At 34.5% G+C, this 18,852-nt stretch overlaps 1 protein-coding gene across 12 annotated transcripts in view; it reads right to left on the bottom strand.

The window, feature by feature from the left end:
* EVI5 (ecotropic viral integration site 5) overlaps positions 1 to 18,852 on the bottom strand; it is a 196,548-nt gene that overhangs the window by 39,480 nt on the left and 138,216 nt on the right. Inside the window, exons 19-20 of one of the 12 annotated variants that reach the window (XR_003208420.2) lie at positions 5,641 to 5,818; positions 3,208 to 3,609 (exon numbers count right to left, since the gene is read on the bottom strand). The exons of 9 other annotated variants lie outside the window; for them this stretch is intronic. Coding sequence is in view for 2 of the 3 variants with exons in the window: in XM_073896300.1 (XP_073752401.1) it covers positions 3,562 to 3,609 (48 nt within the window). In the remaining variant the exon portion in view is untranslated. Of the gene's footprint in view, positions 1 to 3,207; positions 3,610 to 5,640; positions 5,819 to 12,518; positions 12,591 to 18,852 lie in introns of those variants that run through there. 2 more of the 12 variants (XM_073896300.1, XM_073896302.1) reach the window with 2 other exon arrangements.

Genomic DNA, 18,852 nt, shown 5'->3' with positions numbered 1-18,852 from the left:
GTGGAATTATAAGAGGTATGTCTAAGAGTCCATTTGTGTTTATTTCTTTATCTATGTTTTTAATGCTGGTTATAACTTACCCTATCTTGCCACAGGAAGGACACTTCCTTAGAGACAGGAAGATAGCAGATTTTAAAAGCTGTGTTTCAAGCCACTGGCTTTTTAATACTCTGTGTGACCGGATAATTTGCTTAGAAGTTTTTGAGTTTTCTTAGAATTTAACCAGTTAATATGCAGTTAATGTACTAGATGCATATTTGAGGTAGTTGAAAACACAAAACATAAAAGCACCTAGTCTATTACTTATATCCTGCCAAAGTTTCCTCGAGCTTTTCAGTTTTCAGAATCTTCAGATCTACAGAGGAGTTCAAGTAGTATGATACCCTTATACCCTTCAGCTCTATTCACGGATTACTATTTTGCCACATTTGCTTTCATTCTTTCTATATGTATAGATATCTTCTGAACCATTTGAATGTAAAATGCAGATATGACATTTCACTACTATGTATTTCAGCATGCACTTCCTAAGAATAAGGAACTGTCCCACATAACTAAATGCCATTATCACACTTAAAGTACTAGTTTAGGGCACCTGGGTGGCTCAGTCGTTAAGCATCAGCCTTCGGCTCAGTCATGATCCCAGGGTCCTGGGATCGAGCCCCGCATCGGGCTCCCTGCTCAGTGGGAAGCCTGCTTCTCCCTCTCCCGCTCCCCCTGCTCGTGTTCCTGCTCTCGCTATCTCTGTCTCTGTCAAATAAATAAATAAAATCTTTTTTTTTTAAAAAGTAGTAGTTTAATTCCACAGTATCATTGAATATGTAGCTCTTTAAATTCCCTTCAAAGGGCCCCAAACGGATTATTACCATCCAGAATCAAACCGACGTTTATGGTTACATTTGGTTACTCTATCTCTTTTAATCTGTAATATCCCTCTGCTTTTTTTGTCATGATTTTGTTAATATTTTTAAGAGTCCAAGTCTAGAGACTATATTATACAAGGTAAAATACAAAAATTTCCCATTCTAACAAAACTCCAAGTACAGTTCTGTTTTTATTCCTTTTTTTCAAACCAAATAGGCAGCAGGATAAAACTAATATAGTGTATATTTAATGGTTGGTTAAGGGAGGAAGCATAGACGACAAGGGCAGAAACTTAAATATCTGAAGCCAAAGACTAAGAAAATATATAGGAACAGCACTAGAAGACAGCATTTTATATATTATACCAGTAAACACTTACTTATTATATTATTTATAGATATTTGATAAAAGAGAAACATAATAAATATTAGTAGTTATATTTTTTTGCCTCTTATTAAGAGACTAACCTGTGAGTTTAACTCTTCAGTCCCTATGAGATCCAAAGAACTCTCCCCATACTTCACATACTTTAAATACACAAAAGCCCTTTAGCTTTTTTGTCTCTGTGAAAATATTCTATGTCATAGGTAGATGACTTTAAATTCTGGGAAAAGCACAGAGTTAGTCACAAAGAAATCACTAAGAAAGAGAGGACTTGTCATAAAAGGAAAGCATCAAACAGCCACTTAGCTTCACCTTGCTCAGTGAGACAGTGCTCAGAGCTGGAGAATACTGTAGCTGAAAAAAATGTGATTCATCTTCTGGATGGCTATATTTTAATATCCTCATATTCCATGTCATGAGGGTTTATCATCTCAGTGAAAGATTCATCTCTGCTTTTGTTTCTTGGCTTTGTGTTTTGTTTTTGTTTTTAATACCACAAAGTTAAATACCAAATAGGTGCTCTTGTGCAGTATAAAGCAGCTTTTATCTTGCTCTTTTGCTTATGAGGAAAGGATATATGATGATATCCTGTTTACTAATGATAAACACTGGGAGTGCTGTCTTGGGATACTGAGACTTTTGAAGAATTAGTTTCAAAAAGCCTTTCTAAATCGAAGCAAACATCATTTCATCTTCTTGCCTGTCATTCTACAACCCAGCATTGTTATTTCTCGAGATCCTCTTCTGTTAGCTTAGAGACCATATGCTCTAGACCTATTATTTTCATACTCTGGATTCTTATCACCACTTCTTTCTCTTAGCAGGATTTTCTCCAGATTGATAAATTAATAAGCTGTCCTCTTTCTTCCATGGCCACTGGACCCGTGCCTTATCCTCATAGGTGGCTTGACCTAAGTGTTGCCTAGATCCAACAGCACTCAAGGACTAAACAGACTCAGAAGCTAACTTATCAAGGATCACATGGAAAAAGCCAGGGGTAGAAATCAGGTTTCACTCCTACTTCCATATTTGTGAGACAAACCACAGCAGGATATGTGTTAGAATTGTTGTTCTAAAAATGGTGTTGACAATTTTATGTGTGATTCATATATCTTTTCCCGGACCCTCCATAAAGAGTGATAGGAAGCCAAAGTTGGGGAGTACAATCCTTAGCTGTCAAAGTTTGTCATGTCTTCCTTAGCATCAGATGACTAGACAGCTTCCTATATATTCATCTCACTGATAAAACATGCTCTTCTCTCATTTTTTCCCCCAAATTTATTTAAATTCCAACTAGTTAACATATAGTGCTATACTGGCTTCAGGTGTACAATTTATGAAATGATTCATCACTTACATATAACACCCAGTGCTCATCATAACAAGAGCCCTCCTTAATGCCCATCACCCATCTAGCCCATCCCCCACCTACCTTCCTCCATCAATCCTGTTTGTTCTCTATCAGTAAGAGTCTCATGGTTTGCTTCCCTCTTTTTCCTTCCCATATGTTCATTTTGTTTCTTAAATTCCACGTATGAGTGAAATCATATGGTATTTGTCTTTCTCCGACTTATTTCACTTAGCATAATACACTTTAGCTTCATCCATGTTGTTGCAAATGGCAAGATTTTTTTTTTGATGGCTAAGTAATATTTCATTGTATTCACAGTGATTATTGTTAGATATGAATTTAGTGCCATTGTTAACGCTGGTGTTTCTGGTGATGTTCTCTGTTCCTTTCTAGTTTTTATTGCTTTTGGTCTTTTTTCCCCCCAAAGAGTCCCCTTTAATATTTCTTGCAGGGCTGGGTTAGTGGTCATGAACTGCTTTAGTTTTTGTTTGTCTGGGAAAGTCTTTATCTCTTTCTATTCTGAATGACAGCCTTGCTGGATAGAGTATTCTTGGCTACATATTTCTTTTCTCATTTGTTTAAAAGAAACATAAAGAGCTGACTTTGTCAACAAGAAGTTTTATTAACTTATTAGATTATTATAGTCCTGGAATTTGATAGGGAGCCAGCCATTTTTATCAAGTACAGGAGAAGGCCAGTATGAAAAACCAAATTATAATTATTTATCAATTCAGTAACTCCTTCCCATATGAAGTCAAGGGAGAACAAGGTATAAAATCAAAGACAGCCCATATAAAGATAGTATCAATAATATTTTATACATTTGAGATTATTAACCCATACTATAAAATTAATTTCCTCTCAACAATTTCAACGAGATGGTTTGGCTTGGCTGTGAATAATACAGTTATTGAGTCATTTTTTTCCCCTGCATATGCTCCTCCATCAAACATTCATCACCTTTAGCTTATGATTTCGAGTTCACCTGTTATATAGAGGAATTTAAAGGCCTGAGGGGAAAAAAGTAGAGAAAAACAATTTTAATGATCAGTGTTAACATCCTGGAATACATATAGCCAGCTTTTTTAAAAAAGGGAAATAATTGTTTCTGTAAAATTATACGTTTACCTTAAATAATTCACACAAAGGAAAAGATATAAAGATAATATTAAATCTTGAATTTTAGCTGAAATTGATAGAAAATACAAGGAACATGAGTCAGGTTTCTATCCAAATCTGTGTACCTTGAACTGCAATCCTAATTGCCCAAATAAATGCCCAAACATGAGGCTACTGAGCTAGTACGACTGAGGGACTGATTTTAATTTTCTTTAATTTAAGTCAATTTAAATTTAAGGCACCATTATGCGGCTAGTGCCTATCTTACTGGAGTGCAGCACAGCCACTGCTCCAATGGCCTCTGGCGTTGAATATGCGGTGAGAGATCTGGACAAGAAGCCTCAATCTTCCCATACAACTTTGGGCGTAATCTGCTTTAAGTGTTTATGCAGTATTCTGTGTCAAATTTTCCTAGAACACAGGGTATTCTTCTGATTTGTATATTTGGATCTTTCTGAATTTTAGGGATGACTTCTTGTTATATATTTTTCTAGTTGAAGTATAATTAGCATACAGTGTTATATTAGTTTCAGGTGTATAATACAGTGATTCAACAAGTCCACATATTACTCAGTGCTCATGAAGTTAAGTGTACTCTGAATCCTCTTTAGTTCATCCATTCCCCCACCCATCTCCCCATTGGTAACTACCACTTTGCTCTCTGTATTTAAGTCTGGGGTTTTTTTGTCTCTTTTTTCTTTCTTTGGTTTATTTATTTATTTACATAATCTCTACACCCAACATGGGGCTTGAATTTATGACCCCAAGATCAAGGGTTGCACACTCTTCTGACTGAGCCAGCGAGGTGCCCGTTTTGCTCTTAAATTCCACATATGCGAGAAATCATGTGGTATATATACCCAAAAGAATATTAGTCATAAAAAAAGAATGAGAGCCTGCTGCTTACAACGACACAATGGACCTAAAGAGTATAATGCTAAATGAAATAAGTCGGTCAAGGAAAGACAAGTACCACGATTTTACTCATATGTGGAATTGTTCATATTTTTGAATATATCTTCTTTCCATTTGTTGCGGGACACCAGTTATCTTTAGTGTTAGATTATCTACCTTTCATCCATACCTGCTAGCTAATACTTGTTTTACATTCTTAATCCCTGCATTCACAATGACCATCTCAAGCTTTTCTTCTATGCCAATATTCCACTTTTCAGCATTGTTTACTGAATAGACTATTCTTTTGTTGTTTCTGCAATGATGTACTGGGTTTCAATTTGTTTCCTTAGCAGTACAATCTTAATTCTTACCTCAGTTTTTTTTTAATCATTTTATCTTTTTATTTCTTAATTTTATTGAATTCATGTTTGTTTTGTAGTGAGAATCATCTGTAATTCCTTTCTTATCCTTGATTTACCTTTCTTCTTGGCTGGGATCTTTTTTAAATGGTGTTTCTTTCTCTTTCTCCACTATAATAATATAAACCAAGTTGCCTTGCCATTTCTTCTCTTCATAGCTAGGTGAGTGCCCAGATATTCCTAATGCTTTAAGAATATGGGTTACTTATTAACTCCCCTTTCACCATATTTAAAATCTATTTTCTTTACTCTCCAAGCTCAAGTTTGTTCTGACTTTTCTATAGCCTGAGGGATAGCACAGGGAAGGGAAGAACCTGGCTAAACAAGGGCTCTGTTTATTCGTCGAAGATTTTATTAAATATCTGTATTACCTAACTGGGGGAATATATGTCAAAACCTGGGTTTAGGATTCATAGAGTTCCCCAAATTCAGTGTGTTGTCCCCAAGGTCTTCACTTAAGTTAAAATTCAGATGTTCACTTTTTAATCTCTTTGGGTTTTTCCTTCCAGAAATCTTTACAATTCTTCAGTCAGAAAATACTCATTTTCTTTCTCTCCACATTTGGGATATGATGAATCGATTCCTCTGGGGATTTTGCTGACTTACCTATACAGCTTGGTGAGTGGGATAGGAGAAGGAGACAGTTGAGGTTAGAAGCCAAGCCCTGCTAGGCCTCTTTGCTCTAGTCTAGTCTATTTCTTCCCTTAGCTGTCATGTTTAAAGTTTATTGCACTAGGTTTTGCTCCTTTTCCTCTCAGGCTGCTTTTAGTAGAAAAGTATTTGCCTTAAAAAAAAAAAAAAACAAAACCCTGTTATTTACTATTTTGTTAGATGGTTGGATAGGAAATTATAGGATCAATTTCAATCTACTTCTGTGGTGGCATTTATTTAAATAAATTAAATCTTTACATATACAGTCCTTAGAACATTCTACTACCTCTTATGGCATAGAATATCAAACTCCCTTATACATGACTGTTTTCTGCCCCCTAAAATTCATCCTGCAATTATTTTTTGAGCACCTGTTATATGCCAGCCAAAAGGCATACTGCAGTAAATAAGATAAACAAGGTTCTAATATATTATATGTGGGAGTGAATTAATTCTTAAGGTGAAGATAATTAAAGGCCCTGACAAGAGTCATAAATAATATAAAACATGATCATAAAATAGAGAGTAACAGTGTGAGGGGCCAATTTTACAAAGGTGGTCAGTGAAAATCTCTATGAGTGGGTGACTTCTAAGTTGAGATAAAAATGATGATACGGTATCTCAATGTGTTTTGAATTTTGAGACACCACCTTACACCATTTAGAATGGCAAAAATTGACAAGGCAAGAAACGACAAATGTTGGAGAGGTTGTGGAGAAAGGGGAACCCTCTTACACTGTTGGTGGGAATCCAAGTTGGTACAGCCACTTGGAAAACAGTGTGGAGGTGCCTCAAAAAATTAAAAATAGAGCTACCCTATGACCCAGCAATTGCCCTCCTGGGTATTTACACCAAAGACACAGATGTAGTGAAAAGAAGGGCCATATGCACCCCAATGTTCACAGCAGCAATGTCCGCAATAGCCAAACTGTGGAAAGAGCCAAGATGCCCTTCGACAGATGAATGGATAAAGAAGATGTGGTCCACATATACAATGGAATATTACTCAGCCATCAGAAAGGATGAATACCCAACTTTTACATCAACATGGATGGGCTTGGAGGAGATTATGCTAAGTGAAATAAGTCAAGCAGAGAAAGTCAATTATCATATGGTTTCACTTATTTGTGAACATAAGGAATAGCATGGAGGACATTAGGAGAAGGAAGGAAAAATGAAGGGGGGAAATCGGAGGGGGAGACAAACCATGAGAGACGATGGACTCTGAGAAACAAACTGAGGGTTCTAGAGGGGAGGGGGTGGGGGATGGGTTAGCCTGGTGATGGGTATTAAGGAGGGCACGTTCTGCATGGAGCATTAGGTGTTATATGAAACAATGAATCGTGTATCACCACATCAAAAACTAATGATGTATTGTATGGTGACTAACATAACATAATAAAATTAAATTAAAAAGAAATGATAAGAAGGAACCACCAGGGGAAGCTCAGGGAGCATGGTATTCCAAATGTAGGGTAGAGTAAGAGCAAAAGCCTTACATTAGGAATGAATAACCTTGGTTCAAGAAATGAAAAGAAGGATGGTGTTGCTAGAGCATAACACGTAAAGTGGAGTGTGATGATAATGTAGTAAGAAAAGTAGGCAGGAGCCAGAAAACTCAGGGACTTCAAGGCCACAGAATAAGCATGGTACTTTTGCTAGATGGACCAAGTTGTCTTTGTGGCTATTTTCCTATGACTATTTGAAAGTTCTAATTCTTATTTCCATTCTAGCAATGATTACCTTAAAAGTTATTTAAATGTATACTCATTTAAAAAATTACAATAGTAATAATATAAGTTCATATAGTGTAAAAAGTGAATTCCTGCCCCTTACTCTTTTGCACCAAGCCCTCTACTCTCCCCAGAGGGAACACTGTCAACAGGTTTGATAGGTATCACAGCAGACACTCTAATGTATTTAAATATGTGTAAAACAAGTAATACACACACATATACTTTTAAAAACACACACATGGAATTATGATCTACATTCTGTCTATAGTTTTTCTCATTTATTATGTCTTACAGATCTTTATTCTTTCTTAAAGATAGACTATTCCAAGTATGGATTTACTATGGCTTAACAATTCTACTATTGATGAGTAGTTACCAATATTTCTAAATAATAAAAATGATGTTGGATTTAGGCATCCATCTTAAGAAGTTTCACAAGAACACAAAATAAGTCTAAAATGGAAGGAAATAGTAAAAACAAGAACAACAAGAAAACAGAAAAAAAAGTGGCTTATCATTAAATTTGCATTTGCTTATTAGTATTCTCCTAGCCAGTGGTATCAGAAGTATTGGCTACTGGAAGTACTATTGCTTTTTCCTTTCTTGAAATGTTCTACAGATGTTTAATATACCACCCAATTCTCAGCTGAAACTTACAATTAGTTATTCCATTTTTATAACTTTAGAATAGGAAATCAGTACTTAATACAGTTTAACATTTTAAACCTCACATATTAAAACTTAAAACATGGTTTACAAATAGACATCACACCCTTAAAGGAAATAACAGAAACAATTAGTAATCTCTCTATGCTCTCTTCATAGAGATTTCAAAATAAATCTAAGGTTATACATAGGATGTGGGTTTTTCACTGGGAGTAGTATTACAGAAAGTTTGTGGTATTAGAAGGGTCATGACACAATGCAGGTTGCTTAGTCTCAAATGCAAGTGTAAAGCTTACATTTTAAAAAAATTTTAAATTACACTCACAGATGAAAAATGTAACACAAAGAGTGACTATGCTAAAGATACATCCAAGCTCTTTCTCTCTCCTTTGTAAAAATTAAACTATTTCAGAGACCATAAGAAGGCAATATCTTGACTGTTTTTAAGGTTAAATAAAACTTTTTTTTCAAGGCTATATTATGAAACTATGTTCAACGGTCACAGAGGCAACCATATTAACTTGCAGCAGGGGGACAATTTTTAAGTCCTAATTTGGTATTTTCAATGCATATATTAAAGCAAAATGTATTAAGCAAATTATAACTGCATATGAAATTACTATAGTAGAAGAAAACCCAATGATTTGAGTAAATCCCTGACAGTTGATAAGTAATCACTGTGATTAATCAACATAACCTTACTGAAACATCAATAGCAACCACTAAGCTTTAGTAAGTTATTACTGATTTGTACTTTGCCCTAAGAAAAATTAATCATAATAGTAAATGTGGTAAATGGTAGCCTCTCTGTGACTTCAAGGTGACTCATTTGACAGATCTAAAAACAAATCATACTCATATCATGTACCATTCTAAGTTTCTAAAACAGTTTCCTGTAATTTAAAGTCATGGACAAAAAGGTTTGAATATTTTTTAAGGTTTAGTAACTAGGAAAAAAGTACATATAAATACTTTTAAGAAAATAATAAGGTAATCTGAAAAGTATGGAAGGGAGAAAATAAATTCAAAAATTTTTTAATGCTAAGACTGATTTAATTCTATTTGAGAAGAGAAATATGCACACAAATACACAAACATTTTAAAGTGATTTTTCTCATGGGACCAACTACATGCCCACATGAAAAATCAGCATTTGCACAAGGTCCAAAAGCTAGAAAATATTTCTTTAAATCATAGTTTAATTAGAAACAAAGCAATTTTGTGACAAATACTTAAATTTGTATAATTCCAGGGGTCCCTAAAAACCATGAAATTACATAAACTATTTTTTACCATAGAATTTTTATAGAACAGTTTTGGATTTACAGAAAAAATGAGAAGACAGAGAGTTCCCATATACCTCCTGCACTCAATTTCTCCTATTAATAACATTTTCCATCAGTTGGTAAATTTGTTACAATTAATGAATTAATACTGATACCTTATTACTAACCAAAGTCTAAAGTTAATTCAAATTTCCTGAGTTTTTTTGTTTGTTTTTAAGCTAATGTCCTTCTTCTGTCCTAGGATCCTATGTAGGATACCATATTACATTACATTCTGGATCACGTCTCCTTAGGTTCCTGTTGGCTGTGATAGTTTCTCAGACTTTACTTGTTTTTGATGAGCTCTGAGGAGCACTGGTTAAATATTTTGTAGGATGCCCCACCATCGAAAATTGTCAGATATTTCTTCTCATGTTAAGATTGGGGTTTAGGGTTACTGGAAGACTACAGAACTACCATTTTCATCACACCATAGTACATACTATTGATAACTACTGATGTTGACCTTGATTACCTGTGTGAGGCAGTGTCTGTCAAGTTTCTCCACTGTGAAGTTACTCTTTTCTTTCCTGCCCTTTCCATACTGTACCCCTGGAGGGAAGTCATTGTGCATAGTCCACACTTACGGAAAAGGGCTTTTTCTTCCTCTCCTCAAGAACAGAATTATCTACAACAATTATTTGAAATTCTTCTGCATAGAGATTTATCTCTTCTTTCCCACTTATTAATTTATTTAATCACTATTTATATCAGTGGACTCATGGGTATTTATTTTATACCACGAGTTAAAATCTACTATGACTTTAAACATTTTTTCCTCATTTGTTCTACCTTTGGCCATCAGGAACTCCTTCTGTTGGTTCTTCTGCCCCTTTAATGTAGGGTTTGGTTTTGTTTTTAAGCCCTTTCTCTAGTATTACAAGGTGTCTGGGCTCATCTTTGTCCTTACTATATTTCCTGTCCCAGTCGTGGAATCAGTTATTTCTCTGAGGAGCCTTGGTTTCCTTCATTAGAGAATGGTATGAGAAACCCAGATGTACATGCTAGGTGTACATCAATTAGCTTTTATTAACACCAAGAGATTGCTGATATTATGGTATTTAAGGGTCTAATCCTCCTTCACTAATTCTTCAGATGCTACTATGAGCTCGTCTTAGGTATCTGAATGATATTCTTCATTTCTAAATACAGCAATACCTTAAAAACCTCTAGGTACCTAATTTCTTTATATTTAACTGCATACTAAATTTGGATACCAAAGAATCTGAGCACTTAAGTAAATAAAATTTTAACTGAATTTTATCATCCTTAATGACTACATAGCAAGCTGAATAAAATATCCTACATACCTAACGTCTGTTGAGAATTACTGTTAAAACTAGATAAAATTACAGAGTAGCTATTTTTTTAATTTAAAAATGCATAAAATTTTGAGAAAATCATTTAAGAAAAATGAAGATACTTTAATATTTAAGTAAGTTGCTCAAAACGGAAACCATTGTACTTCAAGGGGGAAAAAAATCTTCCAAAAAGAAGTTTGTTAGCCAAGAGTTGGCATATAAACTACCACCTGTTGTGAAACTATTAACAAATTAGCTCAGGAAATTGAAAAGCACAAACTGATCACAAAGCTTTATGATAAACTCCATTATTTAGTAATGTCACTGCAATTTAACATTATTATAAAACACGTATTTTAAAGTTCAGTGATAAAGATTTTATCACTTCCTCTCCATCTCTGCCAAAACGGCATACTGATCTGGGCACACTGATTTAAACCTAACTCACTCATTTTAGGTCAGAACAGAATTTTGAGTGGGTGTTTCTTAAGCCAAGAGTGGTTGGGGTATTGCCCATCTGAGGCATCCCTAGAGGTTATCTGCTGGGCAAACTAACAAAAGTGGGTAAATGTTACTGGGTACCAGGAAAAGAAAAAAACGTTGGATTTGAGTAGAACTACACTGTTTTAAATTAAAAATTTTCCATTACTTATAACAAAGCAGCATTAATTTTATAGATGTGCTTGACCCACAGAAGCTTTTAATATGGTTATGACAAATTAATATGCTTATCTTTATGAAAACCAAAATACAAACTTAATTCTAGGTTAAATATCACAGAGCTTGAGTTTAATTCCCACCTATTTTCTTCAATCACCTGAGCAAAAATTAACTTTTCTGTGTTTTGTTCCACCACAGGCAAAGTAGAGCAAGTTTTATTTAGTGTGAATATAAAAATAAAGCCCTGGACAAATAAATAACATTTGGATCAACAGAATAAAGGTGGAAAATTCCACTAAGAGGAGGAAATACTTTTTAACCACCATTTCCTCCCTCCTAAATACTATGAATTACTCTTAAAAGCATTTTTTTCTGAATCAAGTTCAATTAAATTTTTTTAATAGGTTAAATGTCTACTAATTGATCACTCCTATGCTCAAAACCCTCTAATGACTTTCCATCTTACTCAGACAAAGGTCAAAGTTCTTAGGCCCTACATAATCTGCCCTATTTACCTCACAGACTTCCTCTACTTCCCCTCTTACTTCACCCAGGGACTCTACTCAGACAAGCTCCCGGCCTTGGGCTCTTTGCCCTTACTAGTACCTAGCAGAGAATTCTTTCCCCAAATCTGCATGATTTACAAATGTTTTCTCATTTAACACCAACAACTCTAAAGCAGAAAACTTTCAGATCCTTAGTTCTGAATGAATAAATAAAAAGATAGGTTAAGTAACTTGTCAAAGATACTTGGTAAGTAGTTTGACTTCAAGATCTTAAATTCTTAACAAATACAGTATCTCTAGCAATTATGAGAAAACAAAAAGACAAAAAGTTGTGACCACAGAGTCATTTAGGATTTAAAATCCTCTTGCTCTTAATAATAATTAAATTTCTTGAAGCTTTTTATTCTCATCAGGTTCTATCATATTTATTTTTGCAGCTACTTAAACAAAGAAGCCAGAAAATCAGCTTGTAAAGTATATGGGCAGATAGGAAGAAAAAAACAAAATTCTCCCTTAAAAGGTAACAACTTGCATCACCTCAGATGTAACTGAAGCCATTGACACCAACAATAAACATACATGAATTTTCAGAGGTTTAAATTCTATTCAACAACCTTTCAAAGAAGAGATCCACATTCAGTCACTCCTTCTGTAAGATGATAAACGCATTTAGACAGAGTCTGAAATCATTCTATCATCCTCATCAGTGACCTAATGATAACAAAAGAAAAAATCTAATAGAAAAATACATACAAAAAGACTTTAGCAGACCTCTACAAAAGAGGAAATCCAAGTGGCCAGCCTCATTAGTAATCAGGTAAATGGAAATTAAAACCACACTGAAGTATCACTGCATACCCACCAGAATGGCACAAGTTAAAACATCTGACACCACCAAATGTTGAGGAGGCTATGCAAATTGATGCATTTGTGAATACAGTGATAATCTCTGAATTTTAAAAATTTGAATACTCGAAGAATATACAGTTAAAAATCACTTGTAGAAACAGCAGATGAGTGAATTATTGTATTAATTTAACATCTAATACAAATAGTTGAGCGATGATTATGTACCAAGCATTATATACCAAGCGCTGAGGAATACAGCAATTGAATGTCTGGCCAAAAATTCCTCTCACTGAGCTTCCACTATGGTGGAGAATGTGGACAACAAGAATAACAAGAAATGTATATTTTATGGCAAGAAATAATTGTTTTGTGAAACATGAAGTGGCAGAAGAGCATAGTGATTTGAATAGTAGTATTATTTTGAATAGAAATTTGGCCAAAGGAGCTTTATCTAATAAAATCATAAAGATCTGAATGAAATGAAAGGATTATATAGTATTTAAAATTAATAATGGTAACTCTGAATGGTCAAAAGATACGAAAATTATATACACGGTATAATTTTTATATTTAATGAAACCTTAGTGCTTAACCTCTTAATTTTATAGGTGTGTATCTGCTTGAGACAAGCATTATAATAGAATGGTGACCTAAAATCCATCTGTAAAGTGACATTCTGTTTGAGAAGGAGGAAACCTAGCTAATAACTTTCTCAAATAGTTCTAAGTAGGTGGCTAAAATTTGAAAACTGCTATACTTACAAAAGGCTAAATTTACTGTGAGACACTAATATAAAACAGCTCCTCCAAAGACAAGGGGGAAAAGCATTATTATAAAAATCTTAAGTATATTACAGATGCAGATATCTCAAATAATAATGGAAAGATTATAAACTTTAAATCAGGCCAAATGTTTCAAGATGACTAAATAATCTTTGAAATCAAATTTAATAAACTTTAGTCTCACAAGTGTATCTACCACTGAATGCTAATGTTTATAAAAATGAGTATTTGTTCATCTAATGTATTTCCTTATCTAAATAATGACACTTATAAAAGTATAATTTTCATAAATACTTTAAAAAGCAGGTCTTAATTATATCAACAGATTACATAATAACATAATTTATTAAATTAAGAGTTTGAGAAAAATTGGTTTATGGGAAAAAAAATTTATTCGCAAGAGAGTTACATTAATTGGAAGAGTTGATCTGAAGAGATTGAAGTACAAAATATTTGACAGAGTTCTCCCCCTAGTGGAACTTGCAAAGGATCTAAAATATTTTCATGACTAAGAATGACCTAAAATGTATTATTCTTATAATTGAGAAAGGAGTTTCAGATTTTAGCAAGATATCTATTATGGGATCTATTATGGATCTGCATGTAATAAGTAAATAAATGAATGAAAGTTGAATCATCAAGACATTTACTGAAAACACATTTACTAAAATGTATTACTAGCAAGCTAGTCAAGCACAACTCAGGAAGAACAAATACCTTAAAAGCAGAGGACTAGGGGGTACAGAGAAACACAATTTAGGAAGACACAGTAGCTTGTAGAATGGTACAGAATTTTGAGAGAATGTGAAAATTCTGAAAAGTGTGTGTGTGTGTGTGTGTGTGTGTGTGTGTGTCTGTAAGGGGTAGGGAGGGAGGATGAGGAGATAATGCTGAGAGATGAGATGGGAAATGCAGGTTTGGGCAAAAATGAAAAGCTAAGCATTTTATGCTAAGGAATTTTGATATGATTTTCTAGGTAAAAGGCAGTCAGTAAAAGTTTTTATTTTTCAGAAAGCTAACTCGGATAGCTCTGTGGAAGAGCTGAGGCTGGAGAAGAGATAACTGACTAGGAAGTTACTGCAATAGTTTAGGTAAGGCTGGGGACAGAAGAATTCAGAGAATGGCCTGGGGGAATAGAAAAGCTAAGAGAGATTAAAAGAAAAGTTTCTGAAATTAAAATTACCTTTGATTTAGTTTTAGATTTATTCAGGACTTTTCTCTTTTGAAGTCCCAAACTGTACCCAACTGAGGAGTTGGGCAAGATACTTCAGTCTTTATGAGTTATTAAAAATTATCTGAAAGCAAAACTACAAGAGTAGGTGAGAAGGTAAAATGCTTGTAATGTTAACTAGCACAAGCACTTTGTAAAAGAATTTGGTATTATCTAGTAAAGTTGAAAGTTTACATACTCTCTCTATATAGCCTTGATGTAGAGGGTTAAGAAAGGCTTAAGTGAAGTTCCTACTAGGTTGAACAATCCGTTAAGAGATGATACCACTGATCAAGACTAGAGATACAAAAAGAAAAAAAAATTTGGATGAAATAGGAACACATAATTTTATTTTAAAGATTTTTTATTTATTTGACACAGAGAGAGAGGGGAAGAGCGGGAGAGAGCAAGCACAAGCAGGGGGAGCAGCAAGCAGGGGAGAAGCAGGCGTCCCGCTGAGCAAGAAGCCCAATATGGGGCTCGATCCCAGGACCCTGGGATCATGACCTGAGCCGAAGGCAGACACTTAACTGACTGAGCCACCCAGGCGCCCCTAGGAACACATAATTTTAAACATGTTGAATTTGAAGTGCCTGTGAAACTTCAGGTGGAGTGGTTTACTGTCCATTAAAACTACCGGTCTACTCATCAAAAGACACAGTAAGTTTAAAAACAACAAAAGACAAGTCAGAGTGGAAAGAGGTATGTGCAAAACGTAACATCAATAAATAAAGAACTACACACCCAAAGAAAAAGAAAAAAACTAATAGAAAAATACATACAAAAAGACTTTAGCAGACCTTTACAAAGAGGAAATCTAAATGGCCAGACTCATTAGTAATCAGGTAAATGGAAATTAAAACCACACTGAAGTATCACTGCATACCCAGCAGAACGGCACAAGTTAAAACATCTGACACCACCAAGTGTTGAAGAGGCTATGGAACAAGCAAGAACTTTCATATGCGCTCTTGGGAGTTTAAACTGGTACAAGCACTTTGGAAAATAAAGTTGAAGATTTGCATGCTCTATGACACAAACATTCCACACTACAGAAACATGTACATGTGGTCAGTATAGTGCACAAGACTGCTCATAACCACCGCACTGTTCAAAACAGTCCCAATCCACAAACTCCCAAATGACCAATAATATTAGAGTGGATAGATACATTGTGATATATTCATAAAATGGAATATGTACAACAATAAAAATGATTACTCTTACTAAAATAATGTTGAACAAAAGGAAGAAGAGACAAAGATATTCAAGAACACTCTATTCAAAGTTCAGAAACAGGGAAAACTAAACTGTACAGATCAGAGAGGCAAATGAAGGTGACACAATTATAAGGAAAAGCAAAGGAATGACTACCACAAACTCAGGACAAGGGAGTCAGGTGTGATTGGGTAGACTTCTGGGTACAGGCATATTGTGTATCTTGACCTGAGCCGTGATTATATGGGTAATGTGTTTACCCATATTATAATGTAATTCTGTACTATGAACTTCTTGGTATACTGTGCTAATAATTTTTAAAATAATTTTTAAAAAGGTTTAAAAATTATTGGTTGTGGAAACATGCAAGGGCTAGAGTTACATTAGGATCTGTTGTTGTACAGATGCCTCCTAAAGCCATGTAAGTGAGACCCTTCATTTGAATACAGCTTTTAAAAAGCAAAAACTTGGGATTCTCAGAGGAATACAAACATTCAGAAATGATAAGAAGACTAAAACAATAAACAAGAAAGAAGAGAGGCAAAAGTGAGTGGTGGTGGGAAAGCTATGGGAGGAGAGAACATAAAGAGGATGACAGGCCAACAATGACAAACAAGATACACTCAAGCACGATAAAGACTGAAAAAATACCAATGAATTTAGCAATTAGGATTCGAGTGATTATTTAATCAAGATCCACTTGATGCCAACATATTCCCAATAGTAAAAATTTCATGCATTTTCTATTTTCAGAAATGATATTAACATATTTCATTTTAAACAAAACATGCAGCATATCAGGCTCTTTAATAAGTATTTCAGTATAAATAAAAACAATGATATAAATCTTGCTGTTTGTGACTAACATTTAAAGAAATGTAACAAAATTTCATAATTTTCTTGATGTTAGAAAACTACAGGCTTAAACTAGAATTGCATCTGATAGTATGATTTAAATTGCTGATTACAAATATGTCATGCAGTCAGTTCATGTCTGAAGTTTTTCTGAATATGTGCTACCTTACAGGGAATATTACCAACAGAACATAAAAGCTATTTTTTTATAAACATATACAAATCATAATGTGTTATTGATTATCATCAAAAGATGAGGCTATAATATATGTAAGTCTTAGAAATTAACCAAATTTTGAATTGAAATTTAATTCAAAAGATATTTTCAAGTGGGAAGAAAATTCTAGATGTTGTAGCAAAAACTGTATTATGGCTTGGAACAGAATATAACATATTTTGAAAGAAATAAGATTTTCAACATAATATTTTTCCCATATTAATAAGAAATAGGACATAGAGGGACAAAATGTTTAGTTTTGAATCTTTTGAAAATTGCTTTGGCAATGTACAAATATGGTAAACTATCATTCAAATATGGATTTAGAGCAGAGGCAACAAAAGAAAAATAGGTTAAGTTGTACTTCAACAAAAATATAAATTTTGTGCATCAAAAAACAGTAAAAACTGTTTGCCAACTATCAATCTGATAAGGGACTGACATCAAGAATATATAAGGAACTTTTAAAACTCAACAACCTGATTTAAAAAATGAGCAAACATGGATTGGAAGAATAAACGTTGTTAAAATGTCAATGCTACCCAGAGCAATCTATACCTTCAATGCCATCCTGATGACATTTTTCAAAGTGCTGGAACAAACAATTCTAAAATTTGTAGGAATCAGAAAAGACCCCAAATCACCAAGGAAATGTTGAAAAAGAAAAACAAAGCTGGGGGCATCACGTTGCCCAATTTCAAGCTCTATTACAAAGCAGTGATCACCAAGACAGCATGGTACCGGCACAAAAACAGACATATAGACCAATGGAACAGAACAGAGAGCCCAGATATGAACCCTCAACTCTATGGTCAAATAATCTTCGACAAAGCAGGAAAAAATATGCAAAGGAAAAAAGACAGTCTCTTCAATAAATGGCGCTGGGAAAATTGGACAGCTTTATACAGAAGAATGAAACTCGATCACTCTCTAACACCATACACAAAGATAAACTCAAAACGGATGAAAGACCTCAATGTGAGACAGGAATCCATCAAAATCCTAGAGGAGAACATAGGCAGTAACCTCTTTGACATCGGCCACAGCAACTTCTTTCAAGATTCATCTCCAAAGGTGAGCGAAACAAAAGCAAAAATGAACTTTTGGGACTTCATCAAGATAAAAAGCTTCTGCACAGCAAAGGAAACAGTCAACAAAACAAAGAGGCAACACACAGAATGGGAGAAGATATTTGTAAATGACACTACAGATAAAGAGCTGGTATCCAAGATCTATAAAGAACTTCTCAAACTCAACGCCCAAAAAACAAATAATCCAGTCACAAAATGGGCAGAAGACATGAACAGACACTTCTCCAAAGAAGACATACAAATGGCTAACAGACACATGAAAAAATGTTCATCATTCATCAAATTCAAATCAAAACCACACAGAGATACCTCCTTACACCATTTAGAATGGCAAAAATTGACAAGGCAAGATACGACAAATGTTGGAGAGGTTGTGGAGAAAGGGGAACCCTCTTACACTGTTGGTGGGAATCCAAGTTGGTACAGCCACTTTGGAAAACAGTGTGGAGGTGCCTCAAAAAATTAAAAATAGAGCTACCCTATGACCCAGCAATTGCCCTCCTGGGTATTTACACCAAAGACACAGATGTAGTGAATAGAAGGGCCATATGCACCCCAATGTTCACAGCAGCAATGTCCGCAATAGCCAAACTGTGGAAAGAGCTGAGATGCCCTTCAACAGACGAATGGATAAAGAAGATGTGGTCCATATATACAAGGGAATATTACTCAGCCATCAGAAAGGATGAATACCCAACTTTTACATCAACATGGATGGGACTGGAGGAGATTATGCTAAGTGAAATAAGTC

Source organism: Callorhinus ursinus, unplaced genomic scaffold, assembly GCF_003265705.2.
Source record: "Callorhinus ursinus isolate GAN/ISIS: 27379988/994484 unplaced genomic scaffold, GSC_fseal_2.0 scaffold9, whole genome shotgun sequence".
Taxonomy (NCBI): domain Eukaryota; kingdom Metazoa; phylum Chordata; class Mammalia; order Carnivora; family Otariidae; genus Callorhinus; species Callorhinus ursinus.
Note: the sequence above shows the minus strand (reverse complement) of the source record. Positions and strands in the feature narration are given on the sequence as shown.